This window comes from Sciurus carolinensis, chromosome 2 (assembly GCF_902686445.1).
Source record: "Sciurus carolinensis chromosome 2, mSciCar1.2, whole genome shotgun sequence".
Lineage (NCBI taxonomy): Eukaryota > Metazoa > Chordata > Mammalia > Rodentia > Sciuridae > Sciurus > Sciurus carolinensis.
The window spans coordinates 80,420,139-80,444,131 of NC_062214.1; the positions used below are offsets into that span (position 1 = coordinate 80,420,139).

The 23,993-nt window shown below is 37.8% G+C and overlaps 1 protein-coding gene across 2 annotated transcripts in view; it reads left to right on the forward strand.

Moving 5' to 3' along the window:
* The window catches only part of Hmg20a (high mobility group 20A), a 70,587-nt gene that overhangs the window by 37,876 nt on the left and 8,718 nt on the right, over positions 1–23,993 (forward strand). For both annotated transcript variants that reach the window (XM_047540866.1, XM_047540865.1), the window contains 5 exons: positions 1,517–1,609; positions 10,911–11,058; positions 14,088–14,300; positions 17,811–17,943; positions 19,083–19,114. In XM_047540866.1, coding sequence (XP_047396822.1) covers positions 1,521–1,609; positions 10,911–11,058; positions 14,088–14,300; positions 17,811–17,943; positions 19,083–19,114 — 615 coding nt within the window. In that variant the 5' untranslated portion in view covers positions 1,517–1,520. The remainder of the gene's footprint in view (positions 1–1,516; positions 1,610–10,910; positions 11,059–14,087; positions 14,301–17,810; positions 17,944–19,082; positions 19,115–23,993) is intronic.

Consider the following 23,993-nt stretch of genomic DNA (forward strand, 5'->3'; position numbering starts at 1 on the left):
AGCATGTAGAATGGAATTCTGTGGAATTGTTAGAGCTATTCTGCTTATAAACATTCTGTCTTGAAAATGGTTTGAGCATCCCTACACGTGGCTTAAACTCCCTGTTCTGTGACTGAATGGCAGAAGTTCCTCTCTGCATTCCAGGTTTTACCCACTGTAATGGGTATGATATATGCTGAGATGCTTTTTTGTCACATTAAGCTGGTAAGCTACTTATGGAGCTGGTCTGCTAAATAATACATTTAGAAGTGAAAATAAGTAAGAACAAGAAGCAAAACATCAGTATTAGCATTTGAGAAACCACTCAACTGGACATTGAGAACATGGTATTGTGGTTGTCTGCATTTTCTTAATATTTCCCAGAGCTGAAAGAATCCTAACTTGGCTGTGGCTGCTGTGCTTTCCTTTAATTGCTGTTTCACTAGGTCTCCCAAGCAGCAGCACCTGAAAGAACTGCTGAGGGAGCTCCTAAATGAATTCTCATAATTTGCTTCTCAATTCTACCAGTTGATGGAGGCCCTCTTTTTTCTTCGAGTGGTTTACAGTTCCACTTAAGGGGCTGATGTTTGGGGTCACTACTGAATGTTTTGTTTGAATATCTCTTTCATAATGAATGGGAAACTGCTACTTTTAGCTTTGTGGGGTGAAGTCCTTGGTGGCGAGCCTTGAAAGGAAAAAAAAAATTTCTTTGTAGTGATATGCTAAATGAAATTACTCTCTTTGTCACTTTGTCCTTTTATCCTTTTGGTCTGATAACCTCAGGTTCTTGTGATTTATTTGTTTTCTTCATTAAGCTTAGCTGTTTCCTGTACCCAGGTGCATCTGTTTCTGCTGATGGTATGATAGTGAAGTGGAGCATATTTCTGACCTGGAAGTGTGGTTTCTTTGACTCAGAACCACATCAGTATGCCTTCCATCCTCCACTTCCTTTGTATTATTTCCTTTTGGAGGACTCCATTTGTCGCCATTTAATCTAAGCATGATTCATGTGGGACTGAGAACTGGTAATACTGTAATGACAGTACTTTTCTTTATATGATAATACTCAAAGCACTTACTATCTTAGCCTTTCTTTTATGAGGCATTTTCAGTTTAATCCCTTTCAACAACCCTGTAGGTTAAGGCAGCAATTTTATCTGTGTCTAAGATGGTGAAATTGTAGCTCAAAGAGGTTAAATACCTTGCTCAAGGTTGCAATGCTTTTGAGTTACTCTGCTTAACAATTTCTGCAGGAAATGAAGGGTACTTTTGAAGATACTCTGGATGAATAAAAAGGACTTTTCCAAACCACTTACTAGTTGTTAAAATCTAACTTGTTTTTTGACTGGTCAGTTGATAAGACTAGAGTTAAAAGTCCATAACCAGAGAGTTTAAATTGATTTGTCCAAGTCAGGAAAATATTTAGGTCAGTTTCTGTTCTGCAGCTGATATGGTAAAGTTAAGCCTGGCTCTTAAATTAGTAGAACTTGAACTGGAAGTAATTAAGCCATTAATTATTTTTTATTCTTTCTTTCAGGAAGATGGAAAGCTTGATGACTAGTTCCACCCTGCCGCCCCTTTTTGCAGATGAAGACGGCTCCAAGGAGAGTAATGATCTGGCTGCAACTGGGTGAGCAGCTGCTTTGGGACATTGGGCCTCTGTGTAGACTTCACTACAAAGCTTCTGACAAAGTATGAGGTGCAAAAGAGGCAGTTTTGTATCATAAGAATAGAAGGTGCATTAGTTGTGCTTTTCAAATAGAGCGAGAGCCATTATAAACCGCTTTGTAGTCTTTTTTCAGCTGTCTTTCGCAAAGCTCTGGTTCCTGTGAACTGGTAACAGCAATATGTAGGATACCGACTATAACTACAATTAAGAAAATCACATAGTCACCATTAACGAAACACCTGCCACAGAGCTAGCTCTAAAAAACAAATTCGTTTTGTGTTCAAATTGCTGCAGTTGTTAAAATAATTTTTTTCTCAGAGGTCAGCTTTTTAAATGTTTCAGTTTTCTTATTTGTTTGTTGCAGTGCGGGGCATTGAATATGGAGCCTCATGCGTGCTGGACAGCACTCTATCACTGCGCTACAGCCCCACCCCTTAGTGTGGTTCTTCATTCAAGATGCTTAGGATCACAGTAGAATGAGACAGACATCATACACATGTATGAAAAGATTAAAAATAAATAATTTTTTTTTAAAAAGCTGCTTAGGAGATTTGGCTGACTTCTGCTCTTTTTGTCCCTACCTCCCACCCCATCTGTGGGATCTTTGGAAAAATAAATAAAGGAATATAGAAAAGAATTAATAGAAATAGTTCACCTCTTTCCTTAAAAAGTCTCTGTTTCACTTGAATTTTTATCTTTTCTAGATATTTAGAAGTTATTTGCCAAAGAGGAAATATAGCTAATAGATTAAAGTGCTAGCTAATTCCTAAGATAAATTATTTTAATATTCTTTAGAGCACTTTAAAAATTAGACTACACTCTATAATTGTTTCCTTCCCTAATGTTCATTTCTCACCTCATTAATATCTACTTTCTGTCCTTGATACTTACATGAAACTGTTCTCCAAAACTTTTCTAAAGGCTGCATAGTTACCAAATCCAGTTCCTTCAATAAAGACTTTTCAGAGTGCCAGTCACATACCTGCAAATGAAGGATTGCAAGTTCAGCAACTAACTGAAACCCTGTCTCAAAAGAAAGAATAAAAAAGGACTGGGGATGGGACTCACTGGTAAAACATCCTGGGTCCAATCCCCATTACAAAAAAAAAAGAGACAGAGAGAGATCTTTATAGTATCTATGTGATAATTTTCTAGGCATTAGTTCTAAAGGAGTGATCAGAACAAACAAAAATCTTAGCTAGCCTCTTTAGAGCTCAAATTCTGCTGGGGAAGTCAAATGCTAAACAGGATAAATCAAGTAAATACATGATACACTGATAAGAAATATGATTAAAAAATACAGTGGTGAAGAGGAATCAGAGGGTTTGGGGGTATGGTTTTAGACACAGTGGCCAAAAAACATTTAACAAGAAAGTAACTTGAATAATGATCTGAAAGTAATGTAATGATAGAAAATAATACAACTAGCATGCAGCTAACTAGGGAAGATTTTTCTAGAGGTAGCACTTGGTGCAAAAGCCCTGAGATAAGGATGTTTCTGCTTCATAGAAATAGCCAGGAGTGGGACTGGGGAGATAGCTCAGTTGGTAGAGTGCTTGCCGTGCAAGCACAAGGCCCTGGGTTTAATCCCAGCACCGCAAAAAAAAAAAGAAATAGCCAGGAACCAGTGTGGCTAGACTGGAGTGTACCAGGGGGAGGTACCAGAGGGGACCACATAGGTGCTTCTTTAATGTACGTATGAATTGCCTAGAGATCTTCTCAAAATGCAGGTTCTGATTTTTTAAAATATTTTTAGTTGTTTATGGACCTTTATTTTATTTATTTTTTTATATGCGGTGCTGAGAATTGAACCCAGTGCCTCACACATGAGAGGCAAGCGCTCTATCACTGAGCTACGACCCCGCCCCAGGTTCTGATTTAGAAAGCCTGGGTTAGGCCAGAGTACCCTTCTTACAAGCTCCTAGGTAATGCCAGAACTGCTAATATGAGGCCCATGCTTTGAAAAGTGAGGGCCTAGATTAAGTAGGTCTTCAGATGGAAGAACAAACACTTTAATTTTTACTCTGAGATGGCAAAACATAGAAGGGTTTTGAGCAGAGTGATGTGATCTGAATATTTCTAATAGGATCCCTCTGACTGTAATGTTGATAATAGTGAAAGGAACAGTGGGGATGGACCAAAGAGACCAGTTAGGAGGCTCTTGAAATCATTCAGGTGAGGGTGAAATCAACCAGGTAAAGATCACTGGTGACTTTGACAGGAATATTTTTGGTGGAAGAGTAGGGGCACACTCATTAGAGTCTGTTTCAAAGACACTGAGAATGGGGACAGTGAGAAGTAGAAAATTCTAGACATATTTTTGAAGACAAGCCACATGGGATTTGCCCGAGAAACCAGATGAGCAATGTGAGGAGGGAGACAAAAGCAAAAACAATTCCAGTGTTTTGGCCTAAGCAACCAGAGGGATGGAGCTGCCATTAACTTAGATGAGGAAACTGAACAGGTAGTAAAGAAAGTATAGGAGCTGAGTTTGGGAACTCTTAAATTTGAGGTACTTATTAGAGATCTAGTTGGGCACAGTGATACATGCCTGTGATCCCAGCAACTCAGAAGACTGAGGTAGAAGGATCACAAGTTTGAGGTCAGCTTGGGCATCTTAGTGAGACCCTATCTCAAAATAAAAAAGATCAGGAGCCAGGCACAGTGGTACCCGCCTGTAATCCCAGTGGATCTGGAGGCTGAGGCAGGAGGATCACAAGTTCAAAGCCAACCTCAGCAACTTAGCAAGGCCCTAGGCAACTTAGCAAGTTCCTGTCTCAAAATAAAAATACAAAAACAGACTGGAGATGTGGTTTAGTGGTTAAGCACCCCTGGGTCCAGTCCCCAGTACAAAAAAGAAAAAAAAAAGAAAACCAGACATCTAAACAAAGATGTCAAATAGGAAGGTTTTTTTTGTAATTTTGTTTTCAAATAAGAAGTTTGATTGATACCAGGTTCTGAAGTTAGGAGAGGTTTAAGCTTGAAAGACAAACAGGAGAATCAGCATGTAGCTGATATTTAAAGCCTTGAGACTAGATGAGATCACCAAAAAAAATGAGCACTCAGCAGTTAGAAAAGAGAAAAAAATCTTGAAAACCTGAACTCTGAGAGACTCCAGCATTTAGAAGACAGACAGAAAAGGAAGAGTTAGCAAAGGCCAAAATGAGTACTTATAGAGGTAGCAGAAAAACCAGAGGCACGTGGCGGCCTGAAAACCAAGTAAAATGAATAAAAAGGGAACGGATTGGAAGAGATCTGTGTCACATGCTTCTGGTAGATTGGATAAGGTGGGGTCTTAAAAATTATTTGGATGTAGCATGGTCATTGGTGGTTTACACAGAGTTGCAAGTTCTTATGTCCCTTGGAATGGGTTTAAGAGGATGGAAGAGATTGGAGGAGGTACAAGCAGGTCTTTCCAGGAGTTCTGCACAGGAAAGGAGAAAAATCAGGATTTCAGAAGTGAGACGGAGAAAGTATTTTTGTTTTGTTTCATTTTGCTTTATTTTAAGATAAAAGTAATAATATTACACTTGTCTACTGATTGGCCCATTCCTGTAGAAAGGAAAGAATTAGTGATGCCAGAGAGGGCAGAATTGTCAAAAATGCTGTCCCTCGTTAGACAAGAGAATGTGAGATCAAGGGCCTAAACAGAAGGTTGTTGGCTCTGGCTGAGAGCAGGGGTAATTCATTCATGGTAACAAAGACTTTGGCTTTGACCACTCCCTTCTGATGCCTGTCCACTTCAGTCAAGGGAACTCTTTCCCAAACTTATTGTCATATTTTACTAAAAGAAGAATATACAAAATATAATAGCTTAAAAATTGATGGCATAGTTGAAATGAAAATGACAGTGAGGGCTGGGGACACAGCTCAGTCGGTAGAGTGTTTGCTCACATGCACAAGGCCCTGGGTTCAATCCCCAGCACCAAAAAGAGAAAGAAAAAGAAAGAAGAAAAGAAAATGACAGCGAAATAACAAGTTGCCTAAGACATCTGAAATGATTGAAATGTTTGGAAAATAATACCACCAAGATCAAACTGGATCTCTGGTGGCACTTCATTTCAGAGAACATGATTTGCATTGGTTTCACAGATTTTTTACATACTCTTTTTTAAAATGACCTCAAAAGTCTAGGAACTACCTGCTTTAAATCATCAACAGTGTTTCCTACAAAAGGTCAGGAAAGTGATTTCTTTCATTTTCAGTACAGAGTGCATCTCCTTTTGTTCATTTCTGTGTCCACTCTAGTCTGGTGTTTATTCCAATTCCACAAAAACTTACTCCCTAAAATTGCCAGAGACCCTTAGATCTTCAAATGTATCAATCTTTTTAGCTTATCCTATTTGACACCTGCAGCTTTTTACTTGGTTAACACCTTTTCTTCTTTAAAGTCTTCCTGTCTTGTCCCCTGCAGTCGTGTCCTAATTCTCTTGAAGTCTTCTTTCCCGGCTTTTTTGTTTTTGTTTTTGTTTTTTTTCATATTTTTTTAAAATTTATTTTTATTGTAAACAAATGGGATACATCTTGTTTCTGTTTGTACATGGAGTAACAGCATACCATTTGCGTAATCATACATTTACATAGGGTAATGATGTTTGATTCATTCTGTTATTTTTTCCTTCCCCCCCACCCCTCCCATCCCACCCCTCTTTTCCCTCTATACAGTCCCTCCTTCCTTCATTCTTGCCCCCCTCCCACCCTCCATTATGTGTCATCAACCGCTTATCAGTGAGATCATTCGTCCTTTGGATTTTTGAGATTGGCTTATCTCACTTAGCATGATATTCTCCATTTTCATCCATTTGCCTGCAAATGCCATAATTTTATTATTCTTTATAGCTGAGTAATATTCCATTGTATATACATATATATCACAGTTTCTTTATCCATTCATCAATTGGAAGGACATCTAGGTTGGTCCCACAGTCTGGCTATTGTGAATTGAGCAGCTATGAACATTGATGTGGCTGTATCTCTGTAGTATGCTGATTTTAAGTCCTTTGGGTATAGGCCGAGGAGTGGGATAGCTGGGTCAAATGGTGGGTCCATTCCAATTTTTCTAAGGAATCTCCACACTGCTTTCCAGAGTGGCTGCACTAATCGCAGCCCCACCAGCAATGTATGAGTGTACCTTTTTCCCCACATCCTCTCCAACACCTATTGTTGCTTGTATTCTTGATAATCGCCATTCTAATTGGGGTGAGATGGAATCTTAGTGTAGTTTTGATTTGCATTTCTCTTATTACTAAAGATGGTGTACATTTTTTCATATATTTGTTGATTGCTTATAGATCTTCTTCTGTGAAGCATCTGTTCATATCCTTAGCCCATTTGTTGATTGGGTTATTTGTATTTTTGGTGTAGAGTTTTTTGAGTTCTTTATATATTCTGGAAATTAGTGCTCTATCTGAAGTATGAGTGGCAAAGATTTTCTCCCACTCTGTGGACTCTCTCTTCTCATTGCTGATAGTTTCCTTTGCTGAGAGAAAGCTATTTAGTTTGAATCTATCCCAGTTATTGATTCTTGCTTTTATATCTTGTGCTATGGGAGTCCTGTTAAGGAAGTCTGATCCTAAGCCAACAAGTTGAAGATTTGGACCTACTTTTTCTTCTATAAGATGCAGGGTCTCTGGTAGTGAGACTTGTTGTTACCTATTCATATGCACATGACTGTCAATATAATTTGGTCAACATCATACCTTTCCCAGCGTTTCTAACCCTTCTAGCACTGCTGATATTTCTGTGGGCTAAGGCCTGTCTCTCATGTGTTTTCTTCATTTCTGTCCACACACTTATCCTGTTTTTGCTTGATTTATATTAAGTACATAATCACCAATTTAGAAACCTCAGAATTACCTTTGACTCTTATTTTTCCCCACTATTTAAATTAAATCAATCATCACTTTCTCTCCTTTCTATCCCTTAGCTTTCTCTCCTACCTCCATCTTCCTGCATTATCTCTTACTTAGTCTATTACACACCGTTCTGATAGGTCTTCCTTTATTCTGTTGGAATGGAATGATGTTGTTCACCTAATGAATACCTATTCATCTTTTAAAACCTCTTTGGTGAAATCCTCCTTAACAGCCTCTCCATAAATATAAAATTCATCATACCCACTACTGTGCCTCTGCAACATTTTTTAGTACTTATATTGTAATTGGTGCCTATAACAACCCTATGGAGTATGTATTCTTTCAGAATAATAACTGAATATTACTCTGTTGCCCTTTTAAAATTTTATTTGTTCTTTTTAGATACTAATAACAGCAGAATATATTTTGGCATATTATACATACATGGAGTAAAACTTATTCTAAATAGGATCCTATTTTTGTGGTCATACATGATCCAGAGTTACCCTGGTCGTACATTCAACTACAAGGATAGGAAAGTTATGTCTGATTAATTCTACTGTTCTTCTAGTCCTCTCCCCCCACTCTTCCCTTCATTCCCCTTTGTCTAACCAATGGAATTCTATTCTTCCCTTCCCCACCCTCCCTTGGTGTGGGTTACTATCCACATATCAGAGAGAACATTCCGCTTGGGATTGGCTTACTTCACTTAGCATGATATTCTCCAGTTCCATTCATTTACTAGCAAATGCCATAATTTCATTCTTCTTTATGACTGAATAATATTCTATTGTGTATTTATATTCCACATTTTCTTTATCCATTGAAGGACAAGCTGGGTTGGTTCCCTAGCTTGGCTATTGTGAATTGAGCTGTTATAAACATTGATGTGGCTGTGTCACTGTAGTAGACTGATTTAAAATCCTTTGGGTATAGACCAAGGAGTGGGATAACTGGGTCAAATGATGGTTCCATTCCAAGTTCTCTGAGAAATCTCCATAGTGCTTTCCAGAGTGGATGCAACAATTTGCAGTCCCACCAACAATGTGTGAGAGTACCTTTTCCCCACATCCTCATCAATATTTATTGTTTCTTATATTCTTTATAATTGTCATTCTGACTGGAGTGAGATGAAATCTCAGTGTAGTTTTAATCTGCAATTCTCTAATTGCTAGAGATTTGAATATTTTTTCATATATTTTTTGACCATTCATATTTCTTTTTCTGGGAAGTGTCTGTTCAGTTCCTTTGCCCATTTATTGATTGGGTTATTTGTTTCTTTGGTGTTAAGTTTTTTGAGTTCTTTATATATCCTGGAGACTAATGCTCTATCTGAGGTGCAGGTGGCAAAGATTTCCTTCCATTCAGTAGGCTCTCTCTTCACATTCTTGATTGTTTCCTTTGCAGTGAAGAAGCTTTTTAGTTTGATACCATCCTGTTTATTGATTCTTGATTTTACTTCTTGCACTTTTGGAGTCTTATTGAGGAAATCAGTTCCTAAACCAACATAATAAACATAATGGAGAGTTGGGCCTACTTTTTCTTCTAGTAAGTATGGGACCTCTGGTCTAATGCCTAAGTCCTAGATCCATTTCGAGTTTTGTGCATGGTGAGAGATAGGGGTTCAGTTTCATTCTACTACATATGGATTTTTAGTTTTCCCAGCACCATTTGTTGAAGAGGCTATCTTTTCTCCAATGTATGTTTTGGTGCCTTTGTCTAGTATGAGATAACAGTATTTTTGTGGGTTTGTCTCTCTCTGTCTCTTCTATTCTGTACCATTGGTTTACATGTCTGTTTTGGTGCCAATACCATGCTGTTTTTGTTACTACAGCTCTGTAGTATAATTTAAGGTCTGGTATTCTGATGCCTTCTGAATCACTTTTCTCACTAAGGATTGCTTTGGCTATTCTATTGCCTTTCTTCCTGCCCTTCTCAACCTTCCCAGTTCTTCCCTGAAAAAAAAAAAAACCTGCTGGGGTTAGTGGCACACACCTGTAATCCCAGCAACTCAGGAGGCTGAGGCAGGAGGATTGCCAAGTTCAAGGCCAGCCTGGACAACTTAGCAAGATCCTGTCTCATTAAAAAAAAAGTGTGGGGGGGTGTAGCTCAGTGGTAAAGGGCCCCTGGGTTCAGTTCCCTGGGTGGGAGCAGGGAGGACTCCCTAGCACATGTTGCCCACTGACGCCGTCCAGTGGAGTCAATTTGGCACGGGGGACAAAAGAGTAACGAGGCTCTTGAATTCGGAACGGTTTATTGATGAATCAGGAAACTCGGGAACTGGAACCTCCAACCTCCAACCTCGGACCTCTAAAAAAAACCCCGGCGCTCGAGGAGAGCCGGCTTATATCCCCTCCAGGAGGCGAAGGGTAGGGCTGACGCCAATTATGCAGAGATTAGGCGAGAGCTAGCTGCCCCATCATGGCAAAGGTCAAAACGAGCAGGCACGAGCAGGAGCACCTGTGCACATGTCGTGTGCGTGGACTTAATTGGATACAGCCAATGACAAATCACCTGGGTGTGCTTATGTCTGTCAACCTCACTGCCGATGTGATCAAAGCAACGTCTGGCTGACTGCCAAGCGCCATCCCGGCGCCTTCCACGCAACACAGCCCCCAACAACCCACTTTTTCTTCCATTCCTTTATTCACATGTGATAGAATAAATCAATCTCCACCATCATTTATACCTTCTTTGTCCACTTCTCAGAAGGATGAAACTTGGTTTGCTAACTCATCTACAATAGATTAGTAGGAACAAAAATAAATGTCTACCTGATTTATTTACATTTATACTTAAATTAGGGGTGTAGTTCAATGGTAGAGCACTTGCCTGGTATGTGAAAGGCTCTGGATTCAATCTTTAGTACCTCAAAAACAAAACATTTTTGAACTTAGTGAACTTATTTTTCTTGTAATCCAAGGAGAAATAACTTGTGTTATGTACCATAGAGTTATTTCTTATGCCCTTTAAGAAATCTCTTTTGTGGTGGGGACAAACTGCCTCCACAGATCCCAAGTCTATTCATCTTACCCATGAATAATGTTTCCCCTTCATATCAGAGATACATGAAAGGTAGCATCTAAAATTCAGATTCTGTTGCAGCCTCAGAACTAAAACAAGTCTATGTAGAGAGGAGTGGTCATTTTTTGGAGGAAAGAGATTGTATCTGTTTTTGGTAGGAGTTTTTGTGGCACCATCCTGATTCAGTCAAACACTAAAATATTTTTTCAAAGGTACTGTAACTTCTATAGAGACATTGTTTACATTTGTACAGATTGTAGTGGGAGAATTAATTCAAGTACCGGCATGTGCTTTGCTGGCAGGAAAATTGCTCTTGAACCTTTGTAAATAAAAGTTTTTGATGCCGTTGATCCTGAACTTATGCACTTCTGCCTGTTATTCAGATTAACACACCCAGAGGTTCCTTATGGCAGTGGAACTACATCGTCCACCAACAATCCAGAATTTGTGGAGGATCTGTCCCAAGGTCAGTTGCTTCAGAATGAGTCTTCAAACACTGCAGATGGCAATGAACAGAGGCATGAAGATGAGGTAAGCTAAGGTCTCCTGTTACTGTGCAGTCAATCAAGAAGGTGTTGATTGAGGTGTTCATCATCTGTCTTCTTACCTTCTTGAGATGATACCTACAGAATTTTCTATTGTATATTTCTTATTTTAGATAGAACCATATTAAGGCTTTTAATGACAGACTGTTTTTTCCCCCAGCTTAAGAAATTATAGCCAGGCGCAATGGTGCATGCCTGTAATTCCAGTGTCTTGGGAGGCTGAGGCAGGAGGATCACAAGTTCAAAGCGAGCCTCAGCAACTTAGCAAGGCCCTAAGCAACTTACCGAGACCCTATCTCAAAATTAAATATAAAAAAAGGCTGGTAATATGGCTCAGTGATTTAGTGCCCCTGGGTTCAATCCCCAATACTAAAAAAGAAAAAATTATAACTATTTCATATTAGATGACTCAACAAATGCTTATTGGGCCTGGGGATGTAGCTCAGTAGTAGAGTGCTTGCCTAGCATGTGTAAGGCCTTGGGGTCAGTCCCTAGGACTGCAAACAAATAAAATCAACAAATACTTCTTGATTGAATGAATGATTTAATTAAATAAGTAATTAATGAGAAGTTCATGTATCCTTGGTTCAGGACCCCACTCTACTCTTCAAGCACTGCAGCATGGAGCCATATGTGCCCAAATATTTTATATCATCACCAACTTCACCCTCCCATATAAGCTACCTTTTTCTGTTTCACGTGACGCTTCCATATAGGCTTGGGCAGTAATGCCCTAGTTGGATTTTCAGTGTGCCTTACAAATGACTGATTACACTGTGTGTGTGTGTGGGGGGGGGGTTGTGTTTTTGTTATTGTTTTGAAATGGTGTTGATGTATTGCCCAGGCTGATCTCAAATTCCTGAGTTCAAGTGATCCTCCTGCCTCAGCCTCTTGAGTAGCTGGGACTATAGATGCATGCTACCACCAAGCTACATTGTTTGTTTTAAGCTACTCTTCTTTTTTTACTTAGGAAAGAACATCATCATTGATTTTTGTCTATGTCTATTTTATTATTTTAAAAGAACTGTTTTTTTTTCATCTATCTGTTGGCATTATTTTTTTTTCCTTGTAGTACTAGTATTGAGCCCAGGGGTGTTCTATCTCTGAACTACATCCCCAACTCCTTTCATTTTTTATTTTGAGACAGTGTCTCACTAAGTTGCCCAGACTGGCCTTAAACTTGTGATCCGTTTGCCTCAACCTCTTGAATAGCTGAGACTATAGGTGTACCCTATCACACTATCACACACAGCTACCTTTGGCTTTTTTTTTTTTTTTTGGATACCAGGTATTGAACTCAGGAACACTTGAACACTGAGCCACATCTCCAGCCCTATTTTATGTTTTATTTAGAGACAGGGTCTCTGAGTTACTTAGCGCCTCTCCGTTGCTGAGACTGGCTTTGAACTCGTAATCCTTCTGTCTCAGTCTCCCAAACCATGGGGATTACAGGTGTGCACACCTCACCCAGCCTACCTTTGGCATTCTTAAAGGTTGTAATGAACAAGTAAAGTTTCTTAAACAACTTTAAAATCTTGGTAGATTTAGTTATTTATTTTATATGTGTGTGTATTGTATGTGTGATACTGGAGATTGAGTCCAAGGCCTTGGTTATGCTGAGCACATGCTTTACAATTGAGCTACATGTCCAACCCTCTTAGTAGCTTTAACGCTACCAGGTTTATTTTAAATAAATATTACCAAATACACCATTTTCCAAACTGGGAATTTTTTTTTTTTTTTTTTTTTGCAGTACTGGGGATCGAACTCAGGGCCTTGTGCTTGCGAGGCGAACACTCTACCAGCTGAGCTGTCTCCCCAGCCCCAAACTGGGAATTATTGAACCATATTTATGTATTTGGAGGAGTACCATACTATAATTAATTAATACTTAATATTTTTGTCCCTTCTTATCTTCCTCTTCTCTGAAATAAAAAATTCTTGTATCCATAAAACATTATTAACTTACATAGGTTCTGTGTATGTTAAATTGTGAAGCAAAAAATTGGATGTACCTTAATTCTCATTTAAAAGGCCAAGTAAAAAAGCCCATGGTAAAACATCAGTAGAACTGCAGTTTCCCCCCACCTTTTTTTTTTTTAGCTTTTTTAAAGTTGATTTAGTCTTCAACTTAACTAATAACTCAATATATAAAGACCTCTGACTTCGTAAAACATACATCTTAAGGAACAAATCATCAAGTGAAAGAACAGTCTTAATTTTAGGGTATATTACACTTATTGAAATTTTTCAAGACATAGATATTAATTTAAAAATCTATATGCTCTTTGCTGTGGAAGAAAAACTTTTCAAATAGTATCAGTGAAAAACACTTGGCATGAATTATTTTTGATCCCTGTGATACAGCTTGTCTCTTCTTTTGTCCTATGTATATGACATCTTATTCTGATCTGTGACATTGTGACATCTTATTCTGATCTGTGACTCTCTGACACAGTGCTATGTATGAATATTCTCACTTAGAATATTCATCTGTAACTGGGTACAGTGGTACATGGCTATAATCCCAGTATCTTGAGAAACTAAGGCAGGAGGATAAAAATTCTAGGCTGGTCTGGGACATTTAGTGAGATCTTATCTCAAAAATTTTTTAAACATGGCTAGGAATGTAGTTTAGTGATAAAGCATCCCACCCCTAGATTCAATCCCAATACTAAAGGGGGGCATGGAATATTCTCTTGTCCGACTCAGGACCTGTTACATACATATGAAGGCCAAAACTGGCATGGTCATGGCACCCCCTAGACTCATCTTTTGAGGTTTGTGATGTGGTGCCTCAAAAGGTCTGCAAGTGAACTATCTGGAATCCCTTCTTACTCAACATTACAGTCATTTGTCCTATGACACATCTGGAAAGCTTTGAATATCCAGGGCCTTATTCACAGAAAAATGCAACTCTTGTCCTGCTTTCTTTGTTCATGTTTGTTGTTGTTGGGTTATTTGGGGTGATCATTGTTGTTTGGTCTTTTTTTTTTTTTTTCCTTTGTTTTATAGCAAAGAAGTAAACGAGGAGGTTGGTCCAAAGGGAGAAAGAGGAAGAAACCTCTTCGAGACAGCAATGCACCCAAATCCCCCCTTACAGGATATGTTCGGTTCATGAATGAGCGTCGAGAACAGCTTCGAGCAAAAAGACCAGAGGTTCCATTTCCAGAAATTACAAGGATGTTAGGGAATGAATGGAGTAAACTGCCTCCTGAGGAAAAACAGGTAATTAATTGTTCCTACTCTTGATCCTTTGCTTGCACTTGATTATATCTCAAAAATAACTTCTGTCAGAAAAACAAAGAGGATTAGACAGTTGATTTTTCAATGTTGTCACAGCACCTAGCAGACACAGAATAACAAGGCCCTTCATAACTCTTTTCTCTAGCACAGTGATTTTTAAACTACAGCGGGATTGCTACAGATATGAGCAGGAAGAACTCTAGGAATCCCATTAACCAAACCAGTTCCACTTGTATCTGATTTATATGCTGCATGTTCATATAAGATTATTTTGAAAGGTGGTTCAATATTGAGAAATTAAGAAACCTATCAATGTAATGTATTTGACTGAGGTAAATGAAAAGTTATGAATTAAATGAGGAAAAAATCTTTTGATAAAATTCTGCAATTCACATAAGAATTTTGTTTAGGAAAAAGATTTTACTACTTAATAATTTAACTAGTATTCTGGCAAATGTAACCCACTATGGGAAAGTAAAGGAAGAACTACTTGAATTCTCTCTTCTCTAAGACAGAAACTATCTGTTGCCAAATTGAAACAAATCTATTTGTTAAAGCGATTGGAGGGAAATTAAGGACAAGATAGCCATGAGCCAGGTGAAATGCCATTAACGCAAAGTAAGGATAGAGATTGTGGAATTGGCTTTGTGTTAAAAGTCCCCACCCTTCCCAGTATCTGAAAGATCTATATTTCTTTTGTCTTAAACTCTTTTATAACTTACATTCTTTAAAATGAATTCCAGACTAAAACCAAATTGAAAATTCTTCTCTTGGGAATTAATTGAATTCAGAAATTTTCAAAGAGATCAGATTAAGTTGCAATTTGAAACTGTCTTTGTGGTGGAAAGCTCATAGAAAGCAGTTTATATCAGCCATTGTTTTGGCTTTACAAAACAATGGGATCGTGGACTGAACATACTTGGTTGTTTTCTTCTTTTTTCTTTTTATTTCAAAATTAATACTGCTCCTTGTTTAAAATTTTTTTTCAGATAATGCAGAAGTGTTTTAACAAAAAGCAAAAGTAAGAGTTATCTCTGGGGATAACCTACTTGAGTAGGACAGGGGTTTTGTGTTTGGTTTTGTTTTATTAACTGTTTTATTTGAAAATAATTTCAAGTGCACAAAAAGTTATAAGCATAAAAACTGTACATATAGTATCCACATACCCTTTATGCAACTTCACCTATTAGTACCATAGTTTATCCTATTTCTTCATTTGCATAAGGACTATGCTTCCACACATCCAGTCTCTTTCTGTCTTGCACATATATACACACACACACATACACAGAACTTTTTTTCTGAATCATTTGAATGTAAATTACATACATTGTATCCCTCCACCCATGATAAGCTCAGTGTGTATTTCCTAAGGATAGAGATAGTCTCTTAACATAACTATAATTACTAACTTCATAATTTTATAGTAATATAACAATCTTCATCCATATATTGAGGTAACATTGTTCCTTTGTAAGTTTCATCTCTGATACAGGTTTTAGTCTAATGTCCACTTTTGTCTTTAACCAAATCTTTTTAGCTTCCTTTAAACTGAGTTATTTCCAGAAACTTGTTTTGTCTTTTATAACTTTGATATTTTTTTAAGAATATAATCCCTCTGTCTTCCCACACCACCAGCCCCCCCCCTTTTTTTTTTTAATTTACTTTTAACAGAACATTCCTCATTTTGTGTTTGTCTGATATTTCCTTGTGATTAGATTGCAGCTACATATTCATGGTCAGAATACTGATTAGGTAGTGTTGTATCCCTCTGTGTGTTGTCTCACACATAGGCACACAGTATCCTTTTGTTCCTCATTAGTGATATTAATTTTGTTTACCTGGTAAATGTTTTAAGTTCTCTCTTATAATTAGTGAGCAATCTATGGGAGACATTTTAAGAACATGTAAATTGCCTCTTCCACATCATAATTTTCCCCTGAATTTAGCATCTATTGATGATTTTTACCTAATCTAGTCTTTATCATTATAGTTGGAAAATGATGATTTTTGAGCTCTAGCACTGCCCCCACATTTATGAGTTGGCTTTTAGTTCTCTAACCTAAGCAAGAGCCTCCTCCTTCCCCCTTTTGTTTGTTATCTGGTTATTTTTGTTACGATAAACTTGGGTTGTATTATATCTTTTATTAATGGTATGATTTTTTTTTCTAATGGTTAATAACTTATTGCCATACTTAATTATTTTTGTGTTTAAGTTGTCCTAGAATTTGCCAGTTAGGTATCCCATACATCTGGCTCTTATGGAGTAGGTTTGTTTGAGTTTTTTGTTCTGTTTTGTTTTGTTTATGTTTTTGTTTTTTTTAGTAATAGGGATTGAACTCAGGGGCACTTAACCACTGAACCACATCCCCAGCCCTTTTTTATATTTTATTTTAAGACAGGGTCTTGCTGAGTTGTTTAGGGCCTCACTAAGTTGCTGAGGCTGACTTTGAACTCTTGATCCTCCTGCCTCAGCCTCCCAAGTTTCTGGGATTATAGGTGTAGACCACCACGCCCACTTGTTTGGGTTTTTAGTAGAGGGAAGTTTGGGGGTTTTTTGTTTTGGGGGGTTTTTTTTGATAGTAGGAATTGAACCCAGGAGTGTTCTACCACTGAGCCACATCCCCAGCCCTTTTTAATTTTTATTTTGAGACAGAGTCTCGCTGAGTTACTGAGGTTGACTTCTAGCTCAAAATCCTCCTGCCTCAGCCTCCAGAGTCGCTGGGATAACAGGCATGTACCACTGTGCCCAGCCTGTGTAACAAGATTTTTAATATAATTTCTTACTCTGGTTTGAGCTGTCTTAGAAGCAATATCTTTATGCTTTCTTATACCTGTTTTGATGAATGAAGAAGACAAGGCATTAAACAAAATAGTCCTAGTAAATCAATGAACTTTGTTTAAATAATTAATAGCATAAAACAAAGTATGTAGACACAGGCTCTTTCAAAGTAGTCCATTTTTAGGCACATAGGATGAGGTCATTCTTTTTATGTTCTTTGTTTCTGGCTTTAGTGCTCTACTCTTGTAGCTCTTAAAAAGCCAATTGATGTATGAGATCATTCCCTGAAAATGAGTTGGGGATACAAAAACAAAGTAATATTCCTTTCCTTCCCCTGGGAAAACTAAGTGTGCCCGTGTGGCTGGTAGACCTCCTAAAGATTCTAGTGGCCATGTGGAGTTCTGTCTGTGGTGTTAAGGAATAACTCTCATCATCTTTGAATTTTTAATGAGTGTGATCGCAGTAGAACTTATCTTCATTAAACTAAAAAAGGTAATAAATGTGGTAGAAAGTGAGAATCACTCATTTCTTTTTATAATTGAGATTGTTCTATTCATGAGTGCTTTCTTGATTCTTCCTTAAACCATATTTTCTGAATACTCTTTTCTATATTCTAATTGTCCTGTTTTCTTCAAAGTGATTGTTAATAATTTACCTAAATGAGCTCTCAGTTTCTTAACTGTAACTGTAACTCCACATTTTTTTCCTAGCGCTACCTTGACGAAGCAGACAGAGATAAGGAACGTTACATGAAGGAACTGGAGCAATATCAAAAGACAGAAGCCTACAAGGTTTTCAGTAGAAAAACTCAGGACCGTCAGAAAGGCAAATCTCACAGGCAAGGTATCAGTACCAGAACCAAGTTCATTTGTAGTTTGTCATGCATGATATAATGACATAACTGTTAAGAGTGACAAATATAAAAAATGTTTCTATTATTTCTCTTTTATCCATGTTAAAGAACAAGTATTATCTTTAAGTTGTATTAAAAATCACTTTGCTCTCATTTAGAAATTTCTGATAGATTTCCATATCCAGGATCAACAGTTTGGCTTGTATACCAAGACCAATATTAGTTGCCTGCCCTTCTTTTCCTAATCCTCAGTTTAGGCATTTTTCTGCCTCAAAACAGGTCTGTCTACTAAACTATATAACTGACTTGCTCTGACATTTCTAAACCTTTCATTTCTAAACTTTTCCTGTGCCATCTCTTCCAGCCTCCAGTGATCCTGTTCATTCATTCATTCATGCCTCCATGCATTCAGAAAATATTTATTGAAGCCATGCATGTTGGTACACTCCTGTAATCCCAGTAACTTGGGAGGCTGAGGCAGGAGGATCTCAAGTTTGAGGCCAGCCTCAGCAACTTAGTGAGATTCTGTCTGAAGATAAAATGGAAAAGGTGTTATGGATGTAGTTTAGTGGTAGAGCACCTCTGGGTTCTGTCCCTATTACTGGGGAAAAAAAATTTGTTAAGCACCTTCTATTAAACTCTCTTTTAGCTGTTAATGATGCAGCAGTGAACAAAGTAGATAAATCATGGTTTTTTATTCTCTGTTAAAAGTGTTCATCATACCCTTATAAGTATTGCTTCCAGTTCCCCTTCTTCAGGAAACACTGCCAAAGAAGCACCACCCACAGCTAGTCTGTCATGCCTCAGCCATTGCATCTTCTCCACGTTTGGGCATCTAAACATAGTGTTGTACAAACAGCCTTTGGTATGGGTTTCCTGCCTACCCTCCCACCCTGTTCTCTTCACACATAAGAACTGTGTCTGCTATTCTCTTATGCCTGTGTGCTCTGTAGGTGTTGGATTCTCTGTAACCTTTGTTGACTGACCCATTAATAAAGCCATAACGGAAAATATTGTATGTTGTAAAAGTACATATACTGGCAAGTTTTGTAGTTTGGCACAGTGTAATGCTTGCGTTTTGTTACTGTTTTCTTTTTCGACTTAATATTTTCTTATTTCATATTTTTAGATGCAGCCCGGCAGGCCACTCATGATCATGAGGTAAATAACCTCCTGTCTATATATCATGCATTTATTTATAATAATGTTGTTTGAAATGCTTTTGTTTGTTTGTTTGTTTAATGATTGAGAGTGTTTCCTATCCCAGAATTCACATTGGGTGAGTTGCTTTAGCTCAGAGGTTCTTAACATATGGCAGACACTTAGGTCGTGAGTCTGCCTTTGAACTACACGCCCTAGCCCCAATCTGTTCCTGTGGTCTGAGAATTTGGCTTTAAATGCCAAAGATGGCTGGAATTCAGAGGGAAATATAGAAATGAGAACCAGATGAAGGGTCTGAATTGATCATAGTTTATCATCACCAAATACCATAGTCTCACTCTCAGGATGTTATTTAAGTAATCCAGCATTTGGTTAAGATGAAATTTTTTATCTTTTTATTTTTTTAATTTATTATTTATTTATTTATTTTTTAATTTATTTAGATAACAAGGATTGAACCCAGGGCCACTCAACCACTGAGCAGCCCTTTTTTATGTTTTATTTAGAGACGGAGTCTCACTGAGTTGCTTAGGGCCTCCCTAAATTGCTGAGCCTGGCTTTGAACTCTTACTCCTCCTGCTTCAGCCTCCTGAGGCCCGCTGGGATTACAGGCATGCACCACCCTGCCTGGCTAAAATGAATAACTACAATGTCAATAGAACACAACCAACAGTAGCTCAATTCCTATACCTCCTTTCCTATTCCCTCATCTCATTCGTAGTTTTTCTGAAAGGCCTCTTCCCTTTCCTTTGATTCAACTCAATCAATAGAATTCAGGCCTGTGTTCCTCTCCATGTACAAGATTTAGGCCAGTTTGTGTTGACGATGTGTGTGTATATGCTTTAAATATATATGGTTATAAGACGGTAAAAGCCGTGGTAATTTCATGCTTTAAAATGCTCAGTGCCTCCTTGTTGCTTACTAAATCTCGTTGGAATTCCGCATTCAGGGTTTTCCATAATTAAGTCCCAACTTCTAAATACCTTAACTCCAGGTAGCATACACGCCCTTCCTCCAGGTGCCCTGCCCTGCTCTGCCTCAGGCCTGTGCTCTTGTTTCTGCGATGAGAATGCTTTCCCTCCCTCCCCTCACACAGTTCTTCACTTCCTACCCTCCTCTTTGTGGCTCTCATACTCCCTAATCATCCTTCAGACCCCTATTTCCCTTCCTTTAACCCTCATTGCTCTCAGTACTTCTATGCTTTGGCTGATCTGGCCTGGGGTTGAGGTTATTCGGTACTCCTGTTATTCACAGTGGTGGATTATGATCTTGCTGCAGGTATACCTCTCTGTGGTCTAGTTTCTATCTTTGTATCCAACCCCATACTACCTAACATGAAGCCCTTGCATGGAGCCTGTCCAAAAATACTTATTGATTTGTATAGAAGAACCCAAAGTTTTACAGTGTGTCAAAATGCATTTCTACTATCATGTATAACTAATTAGAACAAAATTTAAAAATATAAACAAACAAACAAAAAAAGAACCAAAGTTTACTTGAAATAACAGTGGGAATTTGAAAAAGAATTTTCTTATGTACTCTTCTTTAGGTTTGTTTGATTTGTTTTTGTTTTGTTTTGTTTTGTTTTTTGGTACTGGGGAATTGAACCCAGAGGCACTTTACCACTGAGCCACATCCCCAGCCTTTTTTATTTTTTATTTTGAGTCATGGTCTCACTAAGTTTCTTAGGGATTCAGTAAATTGCTGAGGCTGGCCTCGAACTTGAAATCCTACTGCCTCAGCCTTCTTAGTCACTGAGATTACAGGTGTGTGTTACCACATCCAGCTTATATATTCTTTTACAGGTATTTTGATTTTTATTAAATTAAGAAAATTATTTCTTCAAATTAAAAACTTATTTATCTTGAGGTTGTAGTCCTTGTACCTGATTTGATGTTGGTAACCTTCAAAACATGGGAAAAAAATTCAGATTCACAAAACAAATAGATGTATTACTATTCATGAATTATAAAGTGGAAAGCATAGTAAATATTAGCATTTTATTCTTCACATAAATCCTACTTAATTACATATGAGATTTCTGTACTCTAATTTGGATGAAGTGTTATGAATATTTTTACTTGAAAAAGTTTGTATGTATGTATACTTCGTATTTTAAATAATTGAAATGTTGCAAATTTTCCTTTTATCAGACACTTGCACAATTAGTATTTAATTCTCTCTTTGTCTGTATGCCCACTCACCAGTGTCATGAAATTTCCTTACTATATTTCACCTCTGTCTTTAATGGTTACCAAAGAGAATTTGAACAGTAATCTGAAACATTAGGTGTCACTTCTTCTAATCCATCACTAACTGATTTCATCAACCTGGGTTTTCCTGGCCAAACTATATTTGCCATTTTTGTCTTCGGCAGTGTTGATAGGCACAGTCAAAAAAGATGTAGTGAATTTAATCAGCTGGAGAAGCTGCTGCTGTTGCTGCTGATTTAAGAAGTAAAGCTTTTTATGAAAATACATTGTATGATATGAATATTTGTGATTTCTGTGATTTGTGTGATTTTTTTTTTTTTCCTATTTGAGGATCAGATACTTGTTAAAGTAAAGTAAAAAAGAAAAGAAAAAGAGCCAGGTACAACGGTACACACCTGTAATCCCAGTGACTTGGGAGGCTGAGGCAGGAGGATTGTGAATTCAAAGCCAGCCTCAGCAAAAGGAAGATGCTAAGCTACTTAGTGAGACCCTATCTCTAAGTAAAATATAAAATAGGACTGGGGATGTGGCTCAGTGGTTGAGTGCCCCTGAGTTTCAACCCCCAGTACTCAAAAAAAAAAAAAAAAAAAAAAAAGAAAAAGAAAGGTGGGTAGGTGGAGAACCAGCAGTAGGTTCTGTATGCCTGTCCATTGCTGTGCCCACATCAGGATAATGCTCATAATTGCAGCTGCTAGAGAGGCTAAGGTAGGAGGATCTCAATTTTGAGGCCAGCCTGGGCAACTTAAAGAGACCCTGCCTCAAAATACACTAAAAATAAAAGCTCTAGGTGATAGCTCAGTAGTAGAACAGTTGCCTAGCCATGAGTTTAATACACATTACCACCAAAAAGAAAAAAGGATAAGCATCTCTTAGGTTGTTGATCGAATTAATGTTCCCCCACTTTATCAGTTTTATCTTTCATTGAATAATATATTTCCTAAAGTGGGTAATTTCTGTATGATTTGAACATAAAAGGACTGGTTTGAAATTTTTTAATCATTTTAAACATAAATGTCCTTTATGTTTAAAAGTTTTAAAAACAATTAAAAGTTTCTAAAAACAATTTTAAAAATTTACTCATAGGTTGTTACTTACAAGTAACTTCTCTGTGTGTGTGTTTTGAACTCAGAGCCTGGTACATGTGATGCAAGTGCTCTATCACTGAGCTACACCCCTAACCCCTTTCTCATTTTATTTTAGTACATAATCTTGCTAAGATGCCTAGGTTAACCTTGAAGTTTCAGTCCTCCTACCTCAGAATCCCAAGTAACTGGGATTACAGGTGTGTGCCACAACACAGAGCTTCTTTCATAGTACTTCTTAGTGTAGCAAAAGTTCAGAAAAATAAGAAAGCACTATGGGTAAAAAGTAGCCACAAAAGCTCCCATTGAAAAGAAAAATGGAATTAAAGGTGACCCTGGTTTGGGGAATGGGGGAGGTGTCTGAACAGAGTTATAAGTTCATAAAAGAGAAAATGTCTTGCAAAGTGCCTAAAACATAGATTCTGAATACATATACATATTTCCCTTATCTTATATGGAGAAAAATGAGAATAGTCTTCAGGCTCATCTTTGAATAATAAGACCTCAGAGATCCTCTTAACTGACCAATGCATTTTATCAGTGAGAGAAGTGACTTGCCTAAGATAGGAAAGAATTTACCCAGAATAACTTACTGAACTAAATTAGAGGCAGAAGTATGGCTGAAACTCAGGCCTTCTATATAACAGTCTGTCACTCTTGGCAGCACATGCCATGCTATGTAGGAAAAACTATTGAAAGTGAAAATAGGCCTGGTTGCCTGAGATGTTAGCAAAATTTGTTGCTAGTGAAGACAGATTATTTGGTTTATGTACAATAAAGAAACCTATTTTATGTATTTATTTCATTTTTTTTTCATTACTAAGGATTGAACCCAGGCTAGGCAAGTGCTTTACCACTGAGCTACATCCCCAGCATCTTTTATTTTATTTTGAGACAGGGCTCACTAAGTTGCCCAGGCTAGCCTTGAACTTGCTGTCCTCCTGTCTCTGCTTCCTGAGCAGCTGAGGTTACAAACATGTATCACTGTGCCTGGCCAACCTGTTGTATTTCTAAATGGAACTTGGATCCCTCAGATGTTGTTACCTAGCCAGGTGCTGGAAAGTACATATAAGAGCTAAAGACATGCTGACCTGAAAGCCATTCTGCATAGCAGTGGGGCACTTCAGCCTGGTACACAATATTAAAAGTGTTCCCCAAAGTAAAGGGCACTTGAGGGAAGCATATCACACTCTGAAATTCTGGCCCTGAGCCGAGATCCAGCAAAACAGGTTTAGTTCAAAAGAGCCTCCACTCAATATATAGAGTGAAAAACTGAATTGAAGATATTCATGCTTCTGTTAAATCAAAAGCCAGCCCACTAGACCCATGAGTCAACTAGCCTTACCCTCAAGAATGTGTCTACATCTCATGTGAGGACTAAGATAGAAACAATAATTTTGTTTCTCCTTTAATTTATGAGAAATGACAAAATGACACTCAGCCTGAACAAATTAGACCCTTTCAATGAGGAGGTAATCAAATCCTTATGATTTTAATCCCTTGAGCGATCCTTGGAGCTGCTTAAGTATATCCAAGCCCCCAGGAGGATCCTCTCCATGCCGAGTAATGCACTCAGTAATGGAA